Source organism: Typha latifolia, chromosome 2 (assembly GCF_019914945.1).
Source record: "Typha latifolia isolate L0001 chromosome 2, TyphaL0001v2, whole genome shotgun sequence".
NCBI lineage: Eukaryota > Viridiplantae > Streptophyta > Magnoliopsida > Poales > Typhaceae > Typha > Typha latifolia.
The window spans coordinates 15,606,107-15,627,042 of NC_133087.1; the positions used below are offsets into that span (position 1 = coordinate 15,606,107).

General features: G+C 36.7%; 2 protein-coding genes across 11 annotated transcripts in view; both read left to right on the forward strand.

Annotated features, from left to right (window-relative positions):
• Positions 1-352: 352 nt before the first annotated feature.
• Positions 353-6,242, forward strand: LOC140781242 (uncharacterized). 4 transcript variants are annotated; one of them, XM_073127151.1, is made up of 14 exons: positions 353-542; positions 634-830; positions 1,670-1,781; positions 2,412-2,524; positions 2,870-3,192; positions 3,564-3,639; positions 3,970-4,056; positions 4,212-4,292; positions 4,407-4,439; positions 4,921-4,974; positions 5,066-5,107; positions 5,443-5,521; positions 5,628-5,698; positions 5,775-6,242. In XM_073127151.1, exons 2-14 carry the CDS (start codon positions 666-668, stop codon positions 5,862-5,864), a joined length of 1,326 nt encoding a protein of 441 aa, XP_072983252.1. In that variant the 5' UTR covers positions 353-542; positions 634-665; the 3' UTR covers positions 5,865-6,242. The 4 variants fall into 4 exon arrangements, with proteins under 4 accessions (XP_072983252.1, XP_072983251.1, XP_072983253.1 ...); XM_073127150.1 differs by having other exon boundaries at positions 476-830; XM_073127152.1 differs by lacking the exons at positions 353-542; positions 634-830 and adding an exon at positions 1,384-1,468.
• A 1,165-nt stretch (positions 6,243-7,407) lies between these two features.
• Positions 7,408-20,936, forward strand: part of LOC140781043 (phospholipase D delta-like) — a 32,590-nt gene continuing 19,061 nt past the window's right edge. For 3 of the 7 annotated variants that reach the window (XM_073126809.1, XM_073126811.1, XM_073126815.1), the window contains exons 1-7: positions 7,408-8,453; positions 8,752-8,868; positions 9,994-10,191; positions 17,819-18,100; positions 18,190-18,258; positions 18,426-18,573; positions 18,978-19,129. In XM_073126809.1, the coding sequence (XP_072982910.1) occupies positions 7,542-8,453; positions 8,752-8,868; positions 9,994-10,191; positions 17,819-18,100; positions 18,190-18,258; positions 18,426-18,573; positions 18,978-19,129 (1,878 nt within the window). In that variant the 5' untranslated portion in view covers positions 7,408-7,541. The remainder of the gene's footprint in view (positions 8,454-8,751; positions 8,869-9,993; positions 10,192-17,818; positions 18,101-18,189; positions 18,259-18,425; positions 18,574-18,977; positions 19,130-20,936) is intronic. The other 4 variants (XM_073126810.1, XM_073126812.1, XM_073126813.1 and 1 more) reach the window with 2 other exon arrangements.

Consider the following 20,936-nt stretch of genomic DNA (forward strand, 5'->3'; position numbering starts at 1 on the left):
ATGTACACATCATGACATCAGTCTCTTAATGGTGATGTAGGGTTGCCAAACGGGAACTAGGATGAATTATAGGAGGCCCACAATGACATGGATGTACATCTTTCATGGAATACTAATGTTATTTTGTTGCATTGATTTTTATGTATACATATCAGAGTCATACTTGTGTATATATAAACGTATGAGAGCCAACCTAATAACTGAGTCATTTTTCATATTTAATCCAGCAAAATAAGACAAGAAACCATCCCAAATAATGTCCATAAGCCAAAAGTTCCCTAAGATAAAGGGATCACAAAAGACACCCCCTGGAAAGTATCCAAAGGGCCAATATTTGTGCCTTAGTGGGAGTAAGTGGAGTGCATCCTAAGCCACTTTTAGTTAGATGTTTCAACGTACAAGCCACATCCATTTCCGATTCCATCACCGTCGCCGTCGCCTTGATATATTGGCCACCGGGACAAACACACTTGATAATAAGAGGGGAGGAACAATAGGCAAGATTTCACATTTCCCTGCAAATTCCCCAAGCAAAGCCAAAGGCATTGCACTCCACTCCTTGCTTAAAAGTTATGTCTTCCTCTGTCTTTATATACTAATTAAACTCTATCTCTTGCTTCAAATATGAGGTAGTAGACTAGTAGTTGTAGCAGAGCAAGAGAGAGATGAAGGAGCTTGGTGGGTTGAGTCACTTATTTGTCTGTGCCTTCCTCTTCTACTTCTCTTCTTACATGGTGATTCCATCCCTTACGGATATAACCATGGAGGCCATTTGCCCAGGCAAGGATGAGTGCTCACTTGCCATCTACCTTAGTGGATTTCAACATGCAGTAAGTTTCATTCCTGTGCTTTGATGTGTTCTTGATCTCTCTCTCTTTCCTTATGTTAGTTTATATTATATATATATATATATATATATATATATATATATATAGTAGCCTTTGTTATTTAGATGATTAATTGTTTAAAACCTTATGTTGCCTCTTTATGGAGAGATACGTTCCATTAATGTCGTCTTATTTATCTAATAATATATATTACTTAGGATGGACTATCAATATTCCAACTCCACTCATGAGATCTGATAATAATATTATCATTTTTCACTATTTTAATAACAGGTAATGAGAATTTTTTTATTCCAAGCCTCATTTTTTAGAGATTATACTTTTGTCACTTATTAAAGTGTCCACTTTTCGAATAGTATTATGAACGTGATATTTTTGAAAAACCTTGAAATATAGTTCCCGAAGCAGTGGGTAGCTTTATATGTGAAATAAGGACTTCATCTGTTTGTTTTGACTGTTTGGTTCAAATTTTCAAGATTCTAAAAGTGTCATACTCATGCACTTTCCTAAATGAGTTTTCACGAGTCCATTGAGGACTTAATTAAGGAAATACTTTACTATGAAATATAGTAGATCATATTCTAAGTTAGAGGTCTTTTGGAGCATCACTTAGTGCGACGGTAAAAATTATCTCGATGCTACTAAATAGTTATATTTGAGTTATTGAAACAACCTCTTCAGCGTTGGCAGATTTATTTATTTATTTTTTTAAATTGTAGCTAGCTTCATAACTTGCTAATCAAATCATAAAGCAACAATATATTTTGAATACATGGTAAAATTTTTTGTAGCTAATTATGACTACAATTTCTCTCATGCAGATAACTGGGCTGGGGACTCTCATGGTAACTCCTCTTGTCGGCAATCTTTCTGATAAATATGGGAGAAAGGCTTTGCTCACACTACCTACTACAGTTGCCATTGTTCCTTTAGGTTTGAGCATGATTTCTTAAATCCTTTATGAAGACGCACAAAAGAAAAAATTGATATAAAAGTCAATCGCTTCTGTAACACAATCGACATGAGGAAAGATGACAAGGATAAAAGGGAAAGAAACCACCCTATTGGATCTTCCACTTTATCTTCCTCTCTTTGCTCCTCACCTCATGTCATAATGAGCTGGTTGGTGTACCTTATATATATATATATGCACGTCCTTGAAAATTGAATGGCTAAGACATTAATGGTGCAGAGGAAAGAAGATTAAACTACTTCTCTCCTTTATTGTCCTATCTTTGGGGCCATCTCCACAGATACTTTGCCACATCTGAAAGAGAGATCTACAAGTAGATATCTAAAACATTAAGTCTGTCTTCCCTTCGTCCATCTCCTTTTCTCTTTATTCTCTTTGCTTCTAAGGCTCTTTAAAGCATTCTTACATATGAACTAAATTTAATGGATGAAGCTTTATTTGTTTTCCTTTAAATAAAGTTATTATAACTTACAGTATTTATCATATTTTCGATAAAACAGGCCAAGGCATTAGAAAATCTGCATAATTTTTTTTCATTTACACTATAGATTTAAAAGATTTGATGATATTTTTTCTCTTCTATTTTGCAGCTATATTGGCGTACAGTCGCTCAAAGGTATACTTTTATGCTTACTATACGATTAGGATGTTCGCCGGAATGTTTTGTGAGGGCAGCATGCAATGTCTCTCGCTCGCTTACGTGGTAAATATATCATACAATTTTTCTTGTTCATATAGACTACAAAGCAATTTTGTTTTATTGCCTAAAATCATCTCCAGTTTTGCACTTTTGCAACAAAAAAAAAATCACTTCAAGTGATGTTTTTGCAAATAAATTAAATTGAGGAGTCGTATTTGCAAATGTGTCAAATAGAGAACGAATATAAGCCTAAATGGCCCGGTAATAAGGAAGAGGCATCTCATCGATGGACTTACATTGTGAGATAGATCATCAGCCGTCCTTTTTATTCTAATCAGCGTCTGCACGAATCTCGAATTCTTTCCCGCTGCTTTCCACTTATCGAAGCTTCTACTCCTCCGTCCACAGGCGGACAAAGTGTGCGAGCGGCGTCGAGCCGCCGCGTTCGGCGTCCTCTCTGGCATCTCCGCCGCCGGATTCGTGACCGGGACCCTCGCCGCGCGTTTCCTCTCCACCTCATCCACCTTCCAGGTCGCCGCCGCAGTGGCGGTGGTCACCGCGGCGTACATGAGAGCCTTTTTGGAGGAATCCGTCGGTGGAGACGCCGTCTCCGACGAGGAGTGCTCTCGACCCCTCTGCTCGCCTTCCTCGGACGGCGATTCATCGCCGAGGCTGCCGCTGTTGAGGAAGGTCCCGTCGATCTCGGACATGATTGAGCTTCTGAGGAGCAGGTGAGTTCGAAAAATTTCTCAGCAATAACGATTCTTGAATAGATTCAGATGATCATATCTCTGCTTAATTATCGATTTGATGGTAATTTGTGATGATGTCAATTACTCACTGTGATGCCTCAGTGGACAATTTGATGTCTCAAAGTGCGGTTGTTATAGTTAATGCATAGATGTTATCTATTCCATTATCCATGTTCTTGTATGGTTAAATAGCACGTTTTGAATGGAGGAAAGAGAAAAAGCTAATATTGCAGTTCCATGCTATTTCATTCATAGAAATTTGTTTACAGGCATGAAGTAAATCTTATGTGATTACTAAGTTGACTCAATTATCCTCAATTAACTCATGCCTTAGCTGCTGTATCCTGCAGCTTGACCTTATCACGGGCAGCTGTAGTCGCATTTTTTTACAGTCTTGGTGAAAGCGGCCTTCAAACTGCATTATTGGTATCTTTTCTACCTCCACTAGGCTTATGCTGTAGTGCTCCAATATCCGTAAATATATTAAAGTTCTTCTGAAATAAGTAATTCTTGCTGATGATATGCTACAGTATTACCTGAGTTTTGCTGTGTGGCTTTTAGTCATCCTGATGCAAACTGAACAAAGATGATACCTTATCTATCGGCCACATTATAAATGTTCTCGACTAACATGTTCATCCCATAAGTTAGAGATAAACCATCAGCAGACCTATAGATTGTAATTCAGAGATCTAGAGTTTTGCTTCTTATCAGGGAATCCTGAATTTTTACCAGTGTTAATTTGGTATGCTACAGTATTACCTGAAGGCGCAGTTCCATTTCAACAAGAACCAGTTTGCTGATTTGCTGCTGATCGTTGGGGTTGCAGGAGCTATCTCACAGGTATGCTTTTAATGCACTGAAAAATGCTGCTTGCCTAATTTCTAGTATAGTCAGTGCTAAAATTCTCTAGTTTCTTGTGCATTCACCTCTCATCTTGCTTTATTCTATGCAGCTAAGTGATTGTCATTTGTATCTAAAAATGGCTCATTATGCAGCTTACTTTGATGCCATTCTTAGCACCGACTCTGGGCGAGGAGAAGCTTCTTAACGTAGGACTGTTGGCAAGTTGCGCACATGTAACGACCTTTTTCTTGTACATTTTTTTTAAAATTTTCTTTTCTTTTCTTTTCTCTTCTTTGTATAATAAACAATTCCTGATGATTAATGATTTTCTGTTTGTAATACTGCAGGTTTTCTTGTATAGCATCTCATGGTCATTTTGGGTAATGCCTTAGCACATTTCCATTTATATGACAACCTATCTTTTAGCTTGGACTACTTACCTGAACAGAATGAATATATAACTAATCATTAATTTTTTAACTTCCTAAGTATCTGATTTTCCTATATACATTGATGTACATAACAATTTTGTAGATCGACCACAGGTCCACAATTCTGAAGTCTGCTAGTATTTTTTATGATATACTTTTAATAAATTAAGTAGCTTATATGTCTAGCAAAACCAAGATTGGTTGTCAGTGGGTGAGACAAGATTGTATCATCATTTTGACACCTCCTCTTCTCAAGTACTAGCGCCAATTATACTCTTTATGTCAATTAATAGTTATATATCCTTTAAGCATTTAGTATCTGCTTGTGCTGACAACTATAATTGGGACTTGGGACTAACTGTTAGGTTGTTGTCGTTATTGTTATCTACTACATCATTTGATGAATTATATTGTCACGATCCTCTTGTAGGTACCTTATTTTGCTGCGACATTTGTGATTCTGAGTGTTTTTGTTAACCCATGTGTGAGTTAACTGAACTCTTCTTTTACTGCTTTTGCCTTTTCTCTTGTGTCAAATGGTGCAAAAATTCATAAGCTATTTTTACTCTGTCTAGATAAGGAGCATTGTGTCAAAAAAAGTTGGATCTACGGAGCAGGTACCATGTCCAAAATTGTGCAACACTTTTAATCATGCAATTTGCAGCATGGGTTTCGGATAATTGATATATTTGACTGATGAATTTATTTTCTAATATCGTCTCCATGTTCCTTATTCCATCTATTGTTGCATATTTATATTTTTGTAATAATCTCTGTGGTTTTCTTTTCTTCTAGTATTAAGAAGTTTTAAGAACTATGACTATATTTATACCTTTAACTTTCGACATATTTCATGTAACTTACAAATGTCTTATGACATACTGAAAAGTGAAAACTAAGATACTCTGTAATGTTGCTTGTGGTGGATTAATGCAACCGATGCTTGTTTCAGGGAATGGCGCAAGGATGTCTTACTGGCATCAGCTCATTTGCAAGCATCATAGCTCCACTTATCTTTACTCCTCTCACAGGTAGGTCTTGTTTATTCGTAACCTTGTCGTGTGTCTTAGAGATGTTTAGACCTTTCAAAAAAGTTCTGTACTGAACAGTGGGTCTCCTTTTTTTTTATTCCTTCAGCCTTATTTTTGTCAGAAGACGCACCTTTCAATTTTAAAGGTTTCAGTCTCATGTGTGCTGGATTTGCCACGGTAAGCACTCCTGTGCTCTTACTAGTTACGACTCATTTGGTAAAACATCAACATCACATGTTATAACATTGCACAGCTGATGGCCTTGACAATGAGCATTACAATGAGGACAGGATCCTCAATTACAAGTCAGAAACTTAGTGATGTCAGACATGAACAAGCTTGATCCTCAACCTGAACTGAATATCCAAATTGTGCATATCTTGCGAATTCACTGAGGCTTGGAGCACTATTTATCCAGATGCCTATGCCAACTAATTTATGTCTGAATATACATACGTATATGTTATATTAGTCGAGGATGGCTAATAGGAACAGCAATATTCACTCCTTCCCTGTAAGTGTAACTATGCCTAGCCAAGATGGTTGCATTTATATATATTGTTTTGATTGGTATGGTATTTGGCTGCAGCCTTTTATTTGGAACGCCAAATATGGATTCTAAGATTCATCAATTGTTAGGCATCATCTGTAATGCCACTTTATTACTTTTCAAAGACAAAACTTGTACATACATATGATATTGGAAACCTGTTTTGCCGGAGGATTTTTTCTTTTTTTTCTTAACCAAACTTGACTCTCTTAGAAATTTATTTATTAAATAATCCACCCTTTAAACTTAATAGCGGAGGAATGCTATGCTTATAAACATTTTTTCTACAAATAAGAGAATAGCACATTATGTACATTAAAAATGATGATTATGAGATGGAGAAAGAAATTATGTGGATGATCCCGTGTTTATAGAATGTTTTGTAGAGCGTGGGTAAGCATAGCATTATTCATACCAAAATGGGTCTGTTTTAAATATGTTATTTGCCATTTCATAATTTTAATAAAAAAATGTTGAACTTAGGATAAACTCTTTTATCCTAAAGCAAGTACAGAGGGTGAGAATGTAATTCTTTAATTTGCATATATCCATTAATTAGATAAGCTAGAGAAAAATATCAAAATTCAAATTTGGAAAAAAAAATATAAATTAAATCTTCACACTCCCTTTACTTTTCTCACATATTTTCGTATGTGTATGTATTTCTTATATAAATCATTGTCTAATTAATATTTTATAGTTGAGATAAAATATTGAAAAACTTAGTGTGTTACCATTTATATAAAACATGTAAAAGTTCATTCTACTGGGCTCATTTGTTTATTTTTGACATGTCAAAAATACACTCCTTTTAGATAATGAATATGATTTTCCAGTGTAGGTAGTTGTAACAATACCTAGTTCCAATTACCACAAGTTCTTTATACATAGAGAACTCCTAATATTAACTATCTATGTGGAAAAAGTGTGAAATGAAATATGTTCGTAGATCTTTTAGAAAGTAGATTCTCTGAAAAGGAAAAGGAAAAAAAAAACCACAGATAAATAAATAAAGAAAAAAAAAGCTTCGAAGTAGAAGCTACGAATCTTCCTCGTTCGATTATTTTTCCTTTTCTTTCTCTCTTTTGATGACACATTCTCTTTATTAACGAAAAGCCCCTGCTATTGTTCGATTATTCACTTCACCTATTCTTTTTCTCTTTTTCTTTTCACAATCCACGGTGGACTAAACTCACCTACTTACGTGGCCCATGTGTGGTTCACCTAGGATGGTAAAAAGAACTCCAAATCTCCCGCCAATTCCCATATCCCAACTCCCCGTCGCAGAAAGTTCTCCATCCTCCTCTTCCTCCCCCCCCAACCCAAAATCGAAATTAGCGGAGTTCTCTTTCAGATAATCTTGAACAAAAGCCTCCTCCTCCAAGCAAAGAATCTTATCCCTTCTCTTCTTCTTCTTCTTCCTCCTCCTCCTCCCATGGCCTTCCCTCTCCCTCCCCACCTCCGCCACCCATGGAGTCTACCTCCCTCTCCATCGTCCGCCTCCACGGCGACCTCGACCTCGAGATCATCGAAGCCTGCCACCTCCCCAACATGGACCTCATCTCCAAACACATCCGCGGCTGCCTCACCGCCTGCTGCTTCTCCATCCCCAGCCGCTCCCCTCAGGGCCACTCCCACCCCCGCCCCCACTCTATCCCCATCACCAGCGACCCCTACGTCGCTGTCCGCGTCGCCGGCGCCACCGTCGCCCGTACCCGCGTCATCTCCAACACCCAATCCCCCGTCTGGGGAGAGCGCTTCAAGATCCCCCTCGCCCACCTCGCCGACGCCCTCGAGTTCCTCGTCAAGGACAACGACTTCCTCGGCGCCGAACTCATCGGCACAGCCAGGATATCCGCCTCCCGATTAGTCTCCGCCCACTGCATCTACGAGTGGCTCCCCATCGTCTCCTCATCGGGCCGTCCCCTTCCGCTCGACCCCGCCCTATACGTTAGAGCCCGATTCGTGCCTGTGGCCGAGAACCCGCTCTACGTGCGGGGGATCCCCGGGGATCCGGAGGAATTAGGGGTTCGGGATGCCTACTTCCCGTTGAGGAAGGGCGGGAGGGTGACGCTGTACCAGGACGCGCATGTCAGGGACGGGGAGATCCCCGATATCAAATTGGAGGGGGGGCGGGTCTTCCGGCAGGGCAAGTGTTGGGAGGATATGTGCCAAGCGATTCTCGAGGCGCAGAAATTGATTTATGTCGTTGGGTGGTCGATCAACCATAAGGTTCGGCTGATGAGGGAGCCGACCAGGAGGAAGCATCCCGAGGATCTCACGTTGGGCGAGCTGCTCAAGTACAAGTCACAAGAGGGTGTTCGGGTGTGCTTGCTTGTATGGGATGATAAGACTTCCCATGATAAAAGTTTCTTCAAGACGGTGAGATGATATGTTAAATTGTCTTCCGGTCTTATGTCTCTCAGTAGATTCTCTAATTTCATGGTTTCATGCTATATATGTTAAACTCTTAAATGTAGAAGCTACATTGAATCTTTGATAATGTCAAATGACACCTAAATGACTATTTTTGCCTTGTCATCTCATGAAATCCATGCCAAAACTTTTACAGAATATTGGAATGCGGAAAGTAATTCATCTTTAGATTATAGAATACATTATGTATTTGGGTATTTTACTTAAATTTCGGTACTGTTTGATATTTCTGATTTGAGTGCAGCAAGGTGTGATGCAAACTAATGATGAGGAGACCAGAAAATTTTTCAAGCATTCGTCTGTCTATTGTGTGCTGTCACCTCGTTATGCAAGCAATAAGCTTAGTATGGTTAAGCAACAGGCAAGTTATACAGAAGCACTTTGATTGCTGCTAGTTATGTTTTCTGTTCCTGTGATAAGTTATGTAATCAGCAGAACGCCTAGTCTGACAATGATGCTGGATTGTTCATTCTTCTAGTAGTCCTACCTATGAAGATGTCCATTCATTTGACTCGATTTTTTCCTGATGAGTTATCATCAATATACCAACTAAAGCTTACCTTGACTGGCAAGTTCAAAAATATAACTTTTTTTTTCAAGGTCAGGAATTATGTCTTTAGGCTATGCTTTGATTAATTTGGAGCTGTAACATTGTGAAATTTGTGGAGAGAACACATTATGACAAAATGTAGTTTATGGGGCTTAAGTGATATTTGGCTATAGTTTAGGGAGTGTTAGTGTAATCCAAGTTCTGATAAATGGAGAAACATGCCATCCGCAAGAGTCAAAAAGCAAGCATAGGTAAGAATCTGTTCACCTCTAGGGAACATTTATCTTGGTATGTTCTATTGATAAACCACCCATCTTTTGAGCCTGAAGTTCTAACTCATCTATCAACACTTCCGACCCAATATCTCTCTTCCTAGTTAGCCACTTCTGTATGTCGGGCAGTTTTTGTTAATTTCTTAATATGGCATCATAATTCTGACAAGAGAAGCTTTTTATTTTTGTCAGATACTTATAATAGTGTCCATGATCTCTGGATGCTAATATCAACTATTTTTAGTACATTTAAGTATATATAACAATGTGCCTTATGTTAATAAGATCATTGGTATCCCATTTATGCCGTCTGTTTAAACTTATATATCTCTAAAGTTTAGAGAGCACATGGCAACTACTCTTACTCATTTTCAAACTTCTTTTTTATATTGGTTTCAAAATCACTTAACTGCAATGAACCAATGAACCAATGCCAAAAAATCAAGGTTATAGACTAGTACTTACATGGAATCAAGGATTCTGAACTTGTCAAGGAAATAACACGATTTTGGCATCAAAATGTTATTTTCTTATGATAAATAAAAGAAAGCATATGCATTGTAGTCTTCTATGTTTTCCATAAATTTTGGGTTTTCTGGAGTTTTGTTGAGTTTTATATAGGAGATAATAATTTAACATCATTTTTCAAAAGTTGTTGTTCTAGGTTGTTGGTACTCTCTATACACATCATCAGAAATGTTTACTAGTTGATACAAAGGCTTATCATAGTACAATGAGAAAGATTACTGCTTTCATTGGAGGTCTTGATCTTTGTAAAGGACGATATGATACACCGGAACACAGACTTTTTAATGATCTCGACTCTGTATTTCTTGATGATATACACAATCCCACATTTGATGTAAGTGTATTTTCTTATTTTTGCTTCAATTTATTTTTCTTATCTTGTCCAAGTAGGTCATAGTAGTATAGTACTAAGTGGTAAGTTTGGATCTAAAGTTCTTCATAAGTCTAAATTTCTACAGCAGTTTTGTTACTCCATCTTCCATGCTTTTGTTTAATCTTCTCTTATATTGATAACTGAGATAGCTTTATTATGAATCCACACCATGCTTTCGTGATAGCTAGTTTTACGTGTACATTTATAATTAAGATGTCCAACTTCTTGCTATAGTTCGACATCATCAGAATATCAGAGAACATTGGATTTCAAACTGATTACCTAAGGTGACCCAAAAACAACATAAAGTAGGTGCATTTGTTATGGGCTATAGGTTTGTCATTTTTCCTCTCAAGAAGAGAACCTGAGAAGTTTTCATTATTTACAAACTTATTATACATGTGAATATTAGCATATAGCATCTTGAAGATGGATATCTACTGGGCTCTAATCTTTGTTTTCCCTTGAAAAAGTGCAGTTTATATGCAAGAAACTTTTTTTTTGTTTGAATAATTAGATGGTAATTTGTGATATTAGGTATCACGATTCGAAATCAGAATTATGACTGACCATCAATGAAGCACGGACACGACATGATACGGACACGGCGACAACAAAATTTGAAAATATAGGACATAGACACGATAAAAAATATATATATATATATATTATTGATACATCTAAAGTAAAAGTTTGTAATCTAATAGTGTTAAATACACATACATCAAGCTATAAGATCTAAGAAGTATCATTCAAAGAACTAAGAAGTATATATCAAGTTGTAAGAACTAATTTAAAATGAAATATGTATTAGAAATTTAACAATTTTACAGAGCAGAGAGGCTTTAATATAATTTATCAACAAATATTTAAATTTAATAATTAGTTTATCACACTAATTAGAATTAATATAAACAATAGATATTTAAATTTAAGCCCTAATGCTCTCTTGGTGTAAAAAAAAGAACGGAAAAATAAAACTATGAAAGACTTTAAAGGAGAGCAGAGGCAGTGAGAGAGAAAGAGAGAGGAGCTACTTGCGGGGAGGGAGAGAGAGAGAGAGTAGAGAAGCTGCTTGTAGTGGGAGAGAAAGAGAGCAAAGGAGCAGCAGAGACCTCATTCGAACTTCTATATTTACTATTTAAAAGAACAGTGAGAGAGAGAGGAGTTGCTCGCAGGGAAGGAGAGAGAGTAGAGCAAAGATGCGGAGAGAGAGAGAGATAACCTTGCCATTCATCATAGCCGTCCGTCACTTGCCGTTGCACAACTACTCACCGTTGCGCAACCGTCCGCCGTCGCACTGCCGCTTGCGCGCACTATTGTCTTCGGCTGAGAGGGATTTGGAGCTGAGGCCTGAGAGATTTAGATTTTCATTTCGAGGGGGTGGGGTGGGAGGGTTTGGAGAGTTTTTAGTTTTGGGTTTGGGTTTTGGATCCAAATTAGCAAAAATTGACCCAACCCGACCCGTTAAACATTAGCCAAAATTTCTACCATGTCTTGCCCGTGTCCCAACAGTGTCCCGCACGTGTCCTTTTTTTTTTAATTTCGGATACTCTCGGCCCGTGTCGGACACGTGTCCGATGTGTGTCCGTGTCCGACACGTGTCTGCCATGGACATCTCCTGAGAGAGGTGTCCGTGCTTCCCAGCTAACTATGTACCTCAATATGCTTGAGATACATGAAGCCTTATTAATATTTTCATAATAATACCTGACTTCAATAATTTAATCCAATTATAATAAAAATAATTAATGTCGTCACTAATATGTCTCTAAGCAAATTAAATTAACAAATAGTCTAAAACATAAAAACCAAAAGAACTAAAAGTTAAAAATGGTAGATCCTAAGTGGAGGTGAGGTCCTAGTGCATCTCGTTCAATCGCCACGCTGATAATTATCCGACTTATTAGAAAGGGAAATTATAATAAGCTAACAATTATAGCTCAAAAAGTGGAAATCACTCAAAAGCCAAATAAATTTATAATTTATAATTTTAAATAAAATATAAATCCAGCTATATAAAATAATAATAATAATAGTGGCAATCATAATAACAGAGTCTCATATCTCATAACATGCTCAGTTCCAACATATGAAATTTTTTCTCAATAATAATAATACCATTTGTCTCAATTGAGTCTATATCTTGTGGATCATCATCAACTAGAAGTCACCTCGATATGATGCTCGTGTCTTTTCCTCATAGCTGATCCAGTTAGGATTACTGGGATGTGTCACTATTTGATAAATGTCACGATCCGAAATTGAAATCATGACCGGCTATATACTTTAATACGATTGAGATACACAAAGTCTTACTAATACTTTCTAAGTACACAATGACAATAATTAATGGAAATGACAATTTGATTTATATAATTTAACCCAATATAAAAATTATTAATGTCATCACTAATGTGTCTCTAAACAAATTGGATTAACAAATAGTCTAAAACATAAAGACCAAAAGAATGGAAAGGTAAATTGATAGGTCCTAAATAGAGGTAGGGTCTCAGTGTATCTCATTCAGTCGCTACACCGACCATTATATGAAATATTAGAAGAGAAAAAATTCATGAGCCAACAATTATAGCTCAGTGAGTGGAATCCATTTTAAATAAATCTAAATTTTGTAACGTTAAATAAAAATTTAAATTCAACGATATAAAATGACAATTCTACTAAGCATGTTTTTAAAGTAACAATAATAACGACAATAATAATAATAGAAAGTCATATCTCATAACATGCTCAGTTTCAACAGACTGAAAATTTTCTCAATAATAATAATATCATTTGTCTTAATTGAGTCTAAATCCTATGGATCTACATCAACTAGAAGTTACTTCGGGATGACGCTCGAGTTTTTTCCTCATAGCTGATTTAGTTAGAGTTCAGGAGGTGTCATTATGTGATAAATGCATCCTGTCACTTCCAATAATCGTTTAGAAAGATTAGAGTCACCTCAGGAAGTTTTTTAATCTATCTTAGGATTGTTCTCTAACCCTGCCAGAGTCACCTAAGAAAATTATCGCAGTGATCTGAAATAGGACTTTCTCCTAGACTTTCAGTTAGATTTGAGTCACCACGAAAAGTTGCAAATGATTTATATTAGGACTGTTCTCTAAGTTATACCAAATACCAGTTATATTTTTTTCACTAAAATTTGCAATTTGCACAAAGTATAGCGATACACTGAATTATATATTTTATGCACAGAATTATAATAATTAAATTGCACACAAAAATATAATTAATTAATTTGCACATAGAGAAACATGTGGTCTGATAAGAAGTAGAAAATATAATATGAATAAATATGTGAATGAACCCACTCATCTAAGTCTAGGTAAAATAACTAATATATCTAATCTCTAGTCCGCGTGCTAAAAATCACCACCTTTGATAATGAATAATAATAAAAATTTTAACTTAAATAATATCATGATTTCCAAAATTTAAAGCTAAAAAGATTGTCCAAATGGGCCAAATCAAGCCCAATTAGGTGGGTTGGGCTGCAGCTTGCCCGTAGTCCCTTTTTTATTTTATAATCGAGCTGGGGCGAGGCCTAACCTAATATTTAAAAAGGATTGGGCTGCGGGCTAACCCGCAGCCCAAGACCCAATACTAAAGGTTGGGTTGGGTCTTTGAGTTCGAAACCCAGACTTGAACCCGATAGGAGAAAGGTTGGCTTGGGTTTTAAATTATATTCGAATTTGATTTGGAGTGGCCGGAAATCCCACAGCCACCCCTCCCGTTGCATGATGGAGAAGGAGAAGGAAGGAAAGTTGCATGTGCAGTGCCCCTCTTCTCTCTCATTTATTTTTTCAATTCTTACATTAGGTTTTAGAAATTTCTGAGTTGGAGATGTGTAAGAAATCAAAATCATCTTCTGAGTTCTCTCAACCTCTTTTAGATCCAATCTGTTGAGGAATTAGAGTAGCCTATGATACTACTTTTGCAGTGTAAGAAGCTTCAAAGAGGAGACAGTAGGCTTTGTTGACTTACATTATCATTATAACATGTTAAATAACATATATAGCTTAAGAACATTTTTTGAGAACTTTGATCTAATATATTTTCTTCCTGATAACTGGAATGTTAGGGCTGAGATATCTGGCCCTAAAACTCATTTGAAACTCTTGCGCTTGATATTCAAGTCCTATTTGTGAACCTTGTATGATTATCAATAAGAAAGCTCAAGTACTTACTGCAGCATTGCTTAGGTAATTAAGATCTGGAAGAACCAATGATCTAGTTGATATTTTTGTACTAATTGCTTTTTTGCTTGAAGATTAGGCATAAAATCAACTTTAGGCATCATTCGTGTTCTCTTCACTTGCCAAATCAAAGTTCTTAGTGCGAGTTGAAAATAAAGATTAAAGAAAAATTGGACTGCCAGTACTTCTGATTATGAAAGACAATTTGATGCCCCCTTAATGATTGAGCAATTTCACATAGAATCAAATGAAGAAGCTATCATAGGGAAGTTACAGATGCTTGGAAGTAGCATTTTTAGAGATAGTTAAAATAGGGAAGAGCTAAGGAAACAGGCATCAGGTCTGAGGAGCTTTTATAAACATCCTGAATAGAATATTTTTTTAGATGATTAGGCTGAATTGCTGATAATATTGTGAAGATAAGACAACCGAAACCTAACTGCAATTCAAGTATAATCAACCATTAAGCTTGTGTCTTTCACGATCATAATCAGAGATTCACAAGTAGGTTGGATTTTTAGCACTGACTTTCTTTTGACATTTAAAAGAGCTAATATGCTTGCTGAATTGTGGAATATGTTTGATTAGGTACTAGATTTGGTGAAAGAAAGGAATGTAATTACATAATCAAATTGAGCAGGCAAAACTTGGAGGCAATATCTTAGGTTACAAATTCAGCATGAATTAATTTAATATCTGCAGCTTTTAGAACATCTTATATGAAATACCCACGAACCCTGCTGGCTAATTATAGCACAATATTCTTTAAATATTCTAGATATATTAACAGGTCTCCTGATCTGAGTTCAAGAACGTATATGTTTAGGTTTAGCTTGCATAGTGCATACATAAATAAGCCAGACCGGCCATGCATCTCAATATGCTTGAGATGCACGAAGCCTTAATAATACTCTTTACGTATACGATGACAAGATAAATAAATAAATTAAAATGTGCTATATTAAAATTTTATTTCTAAATGCAATTAAAATAAAAACAATGTTAATGTTTTTGAGTTTCTAAACTAAATAAAAATAAAAACTTCTAATCTAAAGCACAAAATCTAAAAGAGTGGAAATGTAAATAGGTGAATCCTAAGTGGAGGTGGAATCCGGGTACATCACGCTCAGTCGCCCCGCTGACTATTACTTGAAATAAATAAACAAATACAAAAAAAATAGAACTCGTGAGCTAACAATTATAGCTCAGTGAGTGGAATCCACTCGAACCAAATAAATTTTAAAACATAATAATGCTGAATAAATTAAACTAAAAGCAACAATATCCATCATAATATGCAATAGGCATGCTCTCTACATAATAACAATGATAACAATAGAGAATGTCACAACTTGTAACCTTGCACGTTTTCAACATATTAACATCTTGATATTTATACTGTCATATATCTCAATGGGTCTAAACCCTGTGGATCCACATCAACTAGAAGTCACCTCGAGATGACACTCGGGACTTTTCTTCATAGCTGATCCGGTTAGGGTCATCAGAGGGTATCACCCTGTGATCAACACACTCTGTCTTTTCCTCTAACCGTTGAGAGAAATTAGAGTCACCTAGGAAATTTTCTCATACTTCCTAGGACTGTTCCCTAACCCCGCCAGAGTCACCTAAGAAAGTCACCGCAGTGATCTAATTTAGGACTTTCCCCTGGACTTCCAGATAGACTTGAGTCACCACGGAAAATCGCACACGATTTATACGGAACATTCTCTAGGTCGTATCAATACTAGTCTCATTTTTGTTTTCACAAATTTCAATATTTGTACGAAGTATGGTGATGTACTGAATATAATAACTAAATGCACACAGAAAATAAAACAATTAAATTTTCGCACGTACTGATGAACTAAATAAATTTGCACACAGAAAATTTACATATTCTGACAAAAATACGAAATACAATGAAATAAACATGTGAATGAACCCACTCACCTGAGTCTAGGCAAGACAACCAAAATCTCAAATCTCTAGCCCACGTACTAAAAATCACCACCTTAAATAATAAATAACAATAACATTTTTAATTAAAACAATTATTAAAAATGTTTATACAATTTAACCTAAGAATAATTAATTTGGGCTAAAATAAGCCCAAATCAATTGGGCTGGGCTGCAGTTGGCCCGCAGCCCACCCAATTAATTCTTAAATGGATTGGGCCAAGGCCCAATCCAAATAGATAATAGAACCGGGTCGGGTTCCTTGGATTCGGATCCAACCCGACCCGAATGCAACACTAAAAGGGAGAAGATCAGACTCGGGCAACCCGAGTCTGTCTTCCCCAAACCGAAGAGAGAGAGAAAAAGAGAGGAAAAGAGAGAGAAAGAAGAAGAGAAAGAGGAAGACGCCGGCGACCGCCACGGCGAAGGTTCGCCGGCCGCACCCCTGGCTTCTCAACACCCATACGGTGCCGCCGTCCTCGCGAGGTGGAGAAGAACCCGCGAACGGTGGTCGATCCCATGACCGACGGCGACCGGAGCCACGAGGGCTCCAACGGTGACTGCCCACGGCACGAGGCCAACGTCAAGGCGCTTCCAGAGGTAGCGGCTGCGACTCGAAGCCGCCGGCCGGCTAGATTTGCCGACGAGGCCGAAAACCCCCAAATTAGGTATTTTCACTGAACCCTATTATTCTTAAATTAACTTTGAGGGGTTAGAGAGGGCTTACGGGGGAGTCGCGTGGTGGTCTCCGCTGGCTCCGACGACGCTCCGGCAGGCCGATTCCACGGCGTGACTCCGTCGGTGAAGGAGGAAGAAAAGAGAGAGGAGAGGGCTGAGATTATTAAGCATTAAGCAGAGAGAGAGAGAGATTAGGGTTTAATTTATAGTTTAGATGAGGATCAAATCTAATCCGATTCGGATTAGATGAAATCCCTTCTTTCCCGCTGTGCACCGGAGAGGGAGAGGGGAGGGGCTGCACGTGCAGAGCACGTGCACCCTCCTCTCTCAACCCAATTTTTTTTTTTTTTTTTTTCTGGTCCTAACAGATAGATTTCAAATATGCAAACAATGCGTTAATGAATGGCAGAAGGAGGGGCTCCCATTTATGTGGATTTTGGAGAGGTGAAAACATACATCTTTGCAAGTGTATCAGAGAGCTGTTTTCCTGATTCAAACTGCACAACAAGTGTACATGAGGCAAGCCTGCATAAATAATAAACATATATGGGCATACTAGTGCGTGCATGTGCACACACATGCACAGACATAGATATATACATACATGCATGTGTTTGTGTGGTTCAAGGTTATAAACTTAAAATCTAAACTATTGTGTAATCCATAAGGTCTGAAAGGCCTACCCATGGAAATTCGTAATGTGCTTGCATTTTTCTTTAAATAACGTATAGGTACAAGCTAAAGGTCCACGAGAACCATGGCACGATTTACATTGCAAAATCGAAGGTCCTGCTGCCTATGACATCCTATTGAATTTTGAGCAATGCTGGCAGAAAGCTACAAACCCTTGGTCACGGAGACAAGGGGTTCACAAAATCACTCCGTGGCGTGACGATGCCTTGATAAAATTGTATCGTATTCCGCAGATGCTCATTCCTTCATCAGCTGATGGACATGGTGATCCAAATGTATGGTTTTCAGGAGAGGATGATTCTGAAGATTGGCATGTACAGGTGGGTAAAAGAAAACTTGTCAAATTTCATAATTTGATTTCTAATAATATTGTTCCTTGTAAGCACCAAGGCAATAATCATGTCATCAGGTTTTCCGATCTATTGACTCTGGATCAGTCAAAGGATTTCCTAACACTGTTCATGAAGCTGTGGCTAAGGTAATTTTATAATTCTAGATCCCATGCAAATATTTTGTTGGTTTTGATGTTAAGGTGATATTTTTGATACTCCATATATTTACTGTTACTTAAATCATTAATTTAGTCTAAGTAGAATTAGACTTTTTTGTTAGGCTGCTTCTCATTTTATTAATGAATTGTTGCAGAATCTTTTTTGTGGAAAAAATCTGGTAATTGATAAGAGCATACAGACAGCATATATTAATGCTATCAGATCTGCACAACACTTCATATACATTGAAAATCAGTATTTCATTGGTTCTTCTTATGGTTGGCCGTCTTATAAAAATGCAGGTATAAACCACACCTCTGGAACTTTTATCTATTGTTAAATGTATTTACGGAAATATTTTCCTTCATTGCTGTAACATCCCGATGAAGCACTATGTGAAAGAAATTTGCTTTTTATGCTACTTATACTTTAGATTTCAGCAGGACAACCTTTTCTTGCATGGTTGCATTATAATTTTCTGTTCTTCATGATAGCCTGATATTATCCTAGATATCCTTATGGCACAGGTACCTCCAATGATATCAGTCTTTTCAGTAGCAAGTGTTCCTAATGTCTCATTGGGTTGTCCCAAGTGGGAGTCTTTTGGGATCCTAATTTATTGCTCCATCTTTATTACTCATATGATCTGTATATTATCTTTTTCCCTTTATGAGCCTGCTGAAATTTGATATTTTTTTCCTTTTAGCAGGAGCTGACAACCTCATCCCAATGGAACTTGCCTTAAAAATTGTTGGCAAGATTAGAGAAGGAGTGCGATTCTCTGTGTATATAGTCATACCAATGTGGCCTGAGGGAAGCCCGACCTCTTCCTCTGTACAGGAGATCCTTTTTTGGCAGGTAAAGCAGTTCTGGAGTTTAACTTGTTAGAATATTAAGCTAGCCCATTTGACTAGTCAATTAGATTAATTGGCTAGTATAGAATTTAAGAAAAATGCTTTGGTTTTGAGGTGACTTTTAGTGCTTGTATACCTTTAAATGATAGTAATCTTTGGATTCTCTAGATGATGGAAATCAAAGAGTTATATATGATTACTAAGAGTCATATAGTATATCTAAGAGTCATGTAAACCACTATATATATGTGGTCTTATCTTGTGCAAGGATATGAAAAAAGTTTAAAAGTTTTTTTATCTACTTCATCTTGTGTTAAGAGAACAATCTTCTTCTCTTAAGTTTACCATCACCTTCTCCTAACATAACTTCTTCGACATAATCTGTCTTTCGCAACTCACTGTTAATCACGGTGACTTTTATGCAAACTGAAATGAGTTATGTTGCTTTATGTAGATTTAGTATGATGACTTGTGAATGCATTATGAATTCTTTAAGCCTATTAAAATGACAAGTATGCTTATGAGGGGAAATTATGTAATTAAGGAACTTGGGGAAACAAAAATTTACTTAATAGTTATGAGACTAAAATCTCCTTGATATAAATGCATTTGGTGCAGTGGTCTACTAAGGGGTGACCTCATAACTATGACTTTTATGAGAAGATATCTCATTTCTATCAATCCTTTCTTACATTTTCTTTCCTGTCATAAGTTCAATGTCATTTTTCAAAGAGTTTAGTATATGTGCAACTAGCATTTATCTCTAATTATAATCTGAGTTGTCTTTGTACGCATGGATTAAGCTGCTGAATTATGTGGTATTTTCCCATTTCAGTCTTTTAGAATATTCCCAAAATAACTGATTGATGGAGAAAAGCTCCCCAATATGCGCTAGTGCCCTACAGTTCCTTTTTCTCTTCAAATCACTTCTCAAATAAACTGCAGATTTATTGAGTTTGGTTTGCAACTGCAGTAAAGGCTCAGTTTTTGGGATCTTATGCTATATAACCAAAATATCATTCTTTCTACTGGAAATTTAATTGCCTTCATTTAGCATACACAAGATACATGCTAAGCAGGTTTCTAGCTTACTGCAACCTTCTTAGATTTATCTACTATCTAAGGAAAATAGCATGTTGTATGAAATTATGAATTATGACCTAAAGTTGCTAGTGGGGACATTACTTTTTGTCACGTTTATTCTTGTAGGCACAAAAGGACTGCACATGTGGCTGTCACGACCCGAAATAGGAATCATGACTGGCCGTGCATCTTAATATGCTTGAGATACACGAAGCCTTAATAATACTTTCTACGAGTACGATGGCAAATAAATAAATAAAATAAAAAACTAATTTATTAAATTTATAACTAATTGCAATAAACATAAAACAATATTATTGTTTTTGAGTCTCTAACGAAATAAATAAATCTTCTAATCTAAAGCATAAAATTCAAAAGAGCGGAAAAGTAAATAGGTGAATCCTAAATGGAGGTGGAGTCCTGGTACATCTCGCTCAGTCGCCCCGTTGACTATTACCTGAGATAGATAAATAAATACAAAACAAAAGAATCCATGAGCTAATAATTATAGCTCAGTGAGTGGAATCCACTCGAAAACTAAATAAATTCTAAATTTCATTAATGCTGAATAAGATTAACTGAAATCAACAATATCCATAACAATTTGAAATAAGCATGCTCTTTAAAATAATAAAATGATAACCATAAAGAGTCACAACTTGTAACCTTGCACAGTTTCAACGTATTAACATATTTTCAATATTTATACTGTCATATGTCTCAATGGG

Coding starts and splice junctions, on each gene's coding strand:
- LOC140781242 (XM_073127151.1), top strand. CDS start 666: ATGAAGGAGCTTGGTGGGTTGAGTCACTTATTTGTCTGTGCCTTCCTC. Junction 3,193..3,563: donor ATTGAGCTTCTGAGGAGCAG/GTGAGTTCGAAA, acceptor TGTATCCTGCAG/CTTGACCTTATCACGGGCAG. Junction 4,440..4,920: donor GCATCTCATGGTCATTTTGG/GTAATGCCTTAG, acceptor ATCCTCTTGTAG/GTACCTTATTTTGCTGCGAC.